The following is a 6,524-nucleotide window of genomic DNA, read 5'->3' on the forward strand; positions in this document are numbered from 1 at the left end:
TCTTATTGTGTTGCCCAGGCTGCTCTTGAACTCCTGGGCTCAAGCAATCCTCCCGCCTTGGCCTCCCAAAGTGCTGGGATTACAGGCATAAGCCATTGCACCTGGCCCTCTTGGTAATTTTGTATTACTGACCCTCACTCTGCTCCTTGGCTGTAAATTCCCACTTGCTTTTGCTGTATTTAGAGTTGAGTTCAGTCACCCTCTACCACTGCAAAATCCCATTACATTTGTCTATATGCCTATCATAATGGCCCTGAATAAAGTCTTCCTTATTGTGCTTTAACAATTATCATTGAATAATTGTTTTAAACACGTATAGCTTAATTAAGGAAGTGAGATTCCAACGCCTTTGCCATATTCTTCTGATTAGAGGTAAGTCACTAGGCCAGTCCATGCTCAAGGAGAGGGTGTAGAGCACCCAATTCTGTCCCTGTTTGGGCGCCACTTGTAACCTGCATGGACCTAGGGGGACGGAACAAAGAGTGGCAAACACAGGAATAAAAGACAAGAGATAAAAGAGTATATTTGGAAGAAGGGGTCGGGGGTACCTTGCCTCTAGTGGACAAGGACTCTGAGCTTTACACAGCCCTCCGTATTTTTAGGCAAAAGAGATAGTTGAGTGGGGTGCAGTGGAAGAAGGGGTCAGCTGCTCAGTCCAGAGTAGACTCACAAGACTGCATTCTCTAGATGTTGCATTAGATAACCTCAGCTCTAGGCTGTGATTGCCTCCAGAAAACCTTCTGTCTGTAGGACCAATCATGAGTTTGCTCACATCCTGCATTCATGATAAACAGTTTGCTGTTTGATCATGTAGCCTCCAGTGGAATGCTGAGTTGGTCACGTCCCACGGGCCTTTGGCTTCCTGCAAGTGGGAGCTACATAAAGGTGTGAACACTGGGAGGGTGGAGTTCATTGAGCCATCTGCCTGCAATAGATCTGTCATATAGTAAATTATTTTTGAGTGTGGATTGAGGTAGGACTGTCACTTTACTTTTTACCAAATAGATAGATATCTCACATAAATAATTTAGAATGGGTAAACCAACCAGGATTAAGTACTTATATCATCTATCAAGTGTGTTCACTGGCCTCTATAATAAAATGAGTGTAGAGTATACCTTCTGCTGTTCCCTGGGTCTTCAATGACTCAATTTTCCACCCAGCAGTATTCTTTAAAGGCATCCTGAGACAGGAGATTGACAATTCATTGATAAGCAGTCTTAATTGTCACTATTACAGGGCTGTAGGTCCCTTGCCAGCCATGCCTTTGAGTCCCAAATGGTCTTCAGGGTTGGGCTGTGTTGTTCAAGAGCTTAGGACCTTAACACTTATTGTTCCGATATTTATTGGCTATAATAACTTCTCTGGAGCAGTCAGCTGTCAGAAAATTTTGTCTCCTTTGTAGGTAACTTGTCTTTGGTCTCTGGATGCTTTTATAGTCTCCTCTTTGTATCTGGTGTAACTTAGTTTCGATCTGTTGTGTCTACATGTAGACTTCTTGGTTGTTGGATTTCTTGAGTTTGAAGTTTGGAGTGTTTAATCAGTTCTGAAAAATTTTCAGTGTTACATATTTGGATATTGTTTCTCCATTACTTGATTTTCTCCTTCTCCTTGAAAAATTATCAAAGTCAAGGAGAAGGTCATGGGAACCCTCAATTTATAATTAGTCCATCAGAAAAATAGGAGGCCTAGATTTGTGATATATTGTTGGCCCTCCACATCCATGACTTCCACATCCATGGATTCAACCAACTGAGGATTGAAAATATATATTTTTTAAAGCACCTGAACTAAGCACACACAGACTTTTTATTGTCATGATTCCCTAAACAATACAGTATAACAACTGTTAACATAACATTTACATTGTATTAGATATTATAAGTAATCTAAAGATAATTTAAAGTATATGGGGCTGGGCGTGGTGGCTCACTCCTGTAACTCCAGCACTTTGGGAGGCTGAGGCGGGTGGATCGTCTGAGGTCAGGAGTTTGAGACCAGCCTTGCCAACATAGTGAAATCCCGTCTCTACTAAAAATACAAAAAGTTAGCTGGGTGTGGTGGCAGGCGCCTGTAATCCTAGCTACTCGGGAGGCTGAGGCAGGAGAATCGCTTGAACCTGGGAGGCAGAGGTTGCAGTGAGCTGAGATCATACCATTGCACTCCAGCCTGGGCAACAGGAGCAAAACTCCATCTCAAAACAAAAAACAAAAATTAGCCAGGTGTAGTGGCACAACCTGTAGTCCCAGCTACTTGGGAGACTGAGGCAGAAGAATTGCCTGCTCCTGGGAGGCGGCAGAGTCTTTTTCTGTTGCTCAGGCTGAAGTTCTGCCCTTGCCCCCCAGCCTGGGAGAGAGTGCTCTGTTTAAAAAAAAAAAAAAAAAAAAAGTATGTAGGAGGATGTGCGTGGGTCACATGCAAATCTGCAAGTACTCTTCCATTTTATTTTATTTTATTAGAGACAGAGTCTTTTTCTGTTGCTCAGGCTGAAGTTCTGTATGATCATAACTCACTGTAGTCTCTAACTCCTGGACTCAAATGAGCCTCCTGCCTCAGCCTCCCAAGTAGCTGGGACCACAGGCACTCACCACTGCACCTAGCTAATTTTTTAATTTTTTGTACAAACGGGGTCTCATGTTGCCCAGGCTGGTCTTGAACTCCTGGGCTCAGGTGACCCTCCTGCCTTGGCCTCCCAAAGTGCTGGGATTACAAGTGTGATCTACTGTGCCTGACCAATACTGTGCCATTTTATATCAGACACTTGAGCATCCTCAGGACGTCCTGGAACCCATACCCTACAGACAGTAAAGGACGACTGTATATATGTCTTTTGTCTGGATCTATGTAAACAAATATATGTACATGTATTCATATATATTTACATATATAAAATGTGTAAATATGTTGTTTTTAGGTTAGCAAGATTTAACTTCCACACTTTATAGAAACTTCCAATTGGGATGAAGGGGTGGCCTGCCCCTCCATACCTATGGGCATTTCTCATCAGGTGGGAGGAGAGACTGAGAAAAGAAATAAGACACAGAAACAAAGTATAGAGAAAGAAAAGTGGGCCCAGGGGACCAGTGCTCAGCATACGGAGGACCTGCGCCTGGCCCTGGTCTCTAAGTTCCCTCAGTATTTGTTGATCACTATCTCTACCATCTTGGAGATGGGGATGTGGCTGGACAATAGGGTAATAGTGGGGAGAGGGTCAGCAGGAAAACGTGTGAGCAAAGATCTCTGTGTCATAAATAAGTTTAAGGAAAGGTGCTGTGCCTTGATGTGCATGTAGTCCAGATTTATGTTTGACTTTACACAAACATCTCGGTGCAGTAAAGAGCACTATTGCCACCAGCATTTCTCACCTCCAGCCCTAAGGCAGTTTTCTCCTATCTCAGTAAATAGAACACACAATTGGGTTTTATACCAAGACATTCCATTGCCCAGCAACGAGCAGGAGACAGATGCCTTCCTCTTATCTCAATTGCAAACAGGGCTTCCTCTTTCACTCATCCTCCTCAGCCCAGACCCTTTATGGATGTTGGGCTGGGGGACGGTCAGGTCTTTCCCTTCCCACGAGGCCATATCTCAGGCTATCACATGGGGAGAAACCTTGGACAATACCTGGCTTTCCTGGACAGAGGTCCTTGCGGTCTTCCACAGTGTATTGTGTCCCTGGGTACTTGAGATGAGAGAATGGCGATGACTTTTACCAAGCATACTGCCTTCAAGCACTTTTTTAACAAAGCACATCCTGCACAACCCTAAATCCATTAAACCCTGAGTCAACACAGCACATGTCTCTGCAAGCACAGGGTTGGGGCTAGGATTACAGATTAACAGCATCTCAAGGCAGAAGAATTTCTCTTAGTACAGAACAAAATGGAGTTCCTTATGTCTACTTCTTTCTACATAGACACAGTAACAGTCTGATCTCTCTTTCTTTTCCCCACATGGGTGAATGGAGGATAATTGAATATACAATGACATAATATTATATTAGGACTTTACTTCTTCCACAATGTATTTTTTTAAAAAAACAACAACTATTTGGTATAAACACACAGCCTGTAGAGTGGAAATGAGCAGAAAAACTTTAGCATTTCTTCCATATCATCAAAAAGACATCACTTTATTAAACAGGACTGTTATTACAGGAATCCGTAACACTGGAGGATGTGGCTGTGGACTTCACCTGGGAGGAGTGGCAGCTCCTGGGCCCTGCTCAGAAGGACCTGTACCGGGACGTGATGTTGGAGAACTACAGCAACCTGGTGGCAGTCGGTGAGGACAGCTGCACTGTGTCAAACTCAGAGGGCGCCCAGTCAGTGGCCTTCCTTTCTCAGATGCTTACCTCTTTGGAATGCCTGCAGTACTATGAAGTGTTAGATTCTCAGATCCTTCTCTTGCTCCCACACAAGATGGTGTAATCTACCCTCTTGTGAGAGAAAAACCTTGATGTTACAGATGAAACTAAACTTTCATAGTTTCAGATATGAAACTAAACTTTCCATATTTTAAGAAACTCAAGTTTCCTGAAGTGTAGCGTTCTTCCTCTTGACATTGCCAGCCCAATTTGATATGTCTCAGTCCTCTATCATTTCCCATGAACAGGGTATCAAGCCAGCAAACCGGATGTATTCTTCAAGTTGGAACAAGGAGAACCACCGTGGACAATAGAAGATGGAATCCACAGTGGAGCTTGTTCAGGTGAGAGAACCCACAAGGCAGAAGGCTGTGGAAGTCACATTCTAAGTCGGTCAGAGAAGGCAACACAGCTGTGAAGGGGGTTTGAGGATATGTAAACCGTTCCTCTACTCATCCCTCTCCCAGTGTGAGACCTGTTTTTCTTTGTAGGAATTTAGAGTTTAAAAAAAAAATCCCTTTATCTCTTCAGAGATCTGATTCTTTATTTTATCTACATATTTTTTGTTTGCCTGCATAATTTTCTTCATCCTCGGGTTTCAAGTATTTCCCTTCTTCATGTCCTTCCACCTCTCTTGTTATGAAATTCCACCTTCCAGGCCTCTCTCCAAAGAGGAAACTTCTCGAACTCCCGCCTCTTCATGCCCCTTGACTAATGCTGACCTCCCCTCCTAACACCTCCGCTGTGTTGGATGTGACAGTGGCTTCCTCAGGGTAAACTGGGCTTTCACTGTGCGTTGGCTTCCTTGGCTTCTCTTTTTCCTTATTCTTAGGTTCTCCAAAGGCCCCGTTTTCCATTTTCTCATCTGTGCCCTTCACTCTTCAAAGTTTCCTTCATTCTAGTAAGTTAAGCGCCTTCCATTCCCTGGAGGAGAGTCCCAAACTGACATCTCCCGGTTGTTACCTAACACAGATTTTAGTTCTGTGTTTATTTGATGGCAATTCTCCCCTGAGTTCCTAGTAACTGCAAAGAACTAGAATCATCTTTCCTCCAAGAAAACCCCTGTTAAGTTTGTATTCTCGTTTGTTCCTGTACATCCTGAATCTTGGCCACCCAGGCATTACCTGTCCGAAGAGCTCTCTTCTTTAAAGGTATCTGCTAGTCATGATGAATCTCTAAGTAAAAAAGTCATTTTTTAAAACATCCTACATTCCCAAGGCCAGCTTAAACCAGGTCATAACTCCTGCCCTACTTCCATTTGATTCCTTTCTGTGTTTAATAATTTGCTTTTGTTTTTTTCCCCGTCATATTCTGATGCCACTAAGTCCCAGTAAACCATGTTACCCGTCAAAGTTCTCGTTTCAGTGATCTCTGTGATACAATACCATCCTGCTCACAAAGAGATTTCCATCTTCTTTCCTAAACCCTCCCTGGTGTGTTCCACACATATGATTACTTCCCTGACTCATTCCCTTAAAAATTACTTATTATTATTTATTTTTATTTATTTATTTTTTGAGACAGAGTCTCACTGTGTGCCCAGGCTGGAGTGCAATGGTGTGATCTTGGCTCATAGCAACCTCCGCCTCCTGGGTTCAAACGATTCTCATGCCTATCCCCAACACTAGCACCATACCTGGTACATGGTGATCATTCAGTAAGAGGCTGTGGAATGGATGGATCTGTTCTTTGGATGAAATGGCCCTCCAACCTCTGGTCTGCTGGTCACAGTGAATTGCTTGTATTTTTAAGGTCTTTGTTTTGCAAGGCACATTTAGAATGCAGCCAAATCTGTCTTTATTCATTATTAGTGATCTAACCTTGTTTTTATGCTAACTGCTTTCACCTTTTAGTTTGTCTATACTATTATTTTTTGCCAATGTGCAAGGAACATTAAACATGTAGTTTTATTTACACTCAGGTCATACTGTTATTACTAAAGAGACACCTCACATCAAGGCATTAAAAAAAAAATACTTTGGGGCCGGGTGCAGCAGCTCATACCTGTAATCCCAGCACTTTGGGAGACCAAAGCGGGCAGATCACCTGAGGTCGGGAGTTTGAGATCAACTTGGCTAACATGGTGAAACCCCGTCTCTACTGAATATACAAAATTAGCTGGGCGTGGTGGCACATGCCTATAATCCCAGCCACATGG

General features: G+C 43.1%; 1 protein-coding gene across 1 annotated transcript in view; it reads left to right on the top strand.

Annotated features, from left to right (window-relative positions):
- The window catches only part of ZNF350 (zinc finger protein 350), a 29,363-nt gene that overhangs the window by 17,129 nt on the left and 5,710 nt on the right, over positions 1-6,524 (top strand). Inside the window, exons 3-6 of the mRNA XM_011966043.1 lie at positions 4,158-4,284; positions 4,615-4,710; positions 5,891-5,958; positions 6,220-6,247. Coding sequence (XP_011821433.1) covers positions 4,158-4,284; positions 4,615-4,710; positions 5,891-5,958; positions 6,220-6,247 — 319 coding nt within the window. The remainder of the gene's footprint in view (positions 1-4,157; positions 4,285-4,614; positions 4,711-5,890; positions 5,959-6,219; positions 6,248-6,524) is intronic.

The sequence above is a fragment of the Mandrillus leucophaeus genome, unplaced genomic scaffold, assembly GCF_000951045.1.
Source record: "Mandrillus leucophaeus isolate KB7577 unplaced genomic scaffold, Mleu.le_1.0 Scaffold74, whole genome shotgun sequence".
Classification (NCBI taxonomy): Eukaryota; Metazoa; Chordata; class Mammalia; order Primates; family Cercopithecidae; genus Mandrillus; species Mandrillus leucophaeus.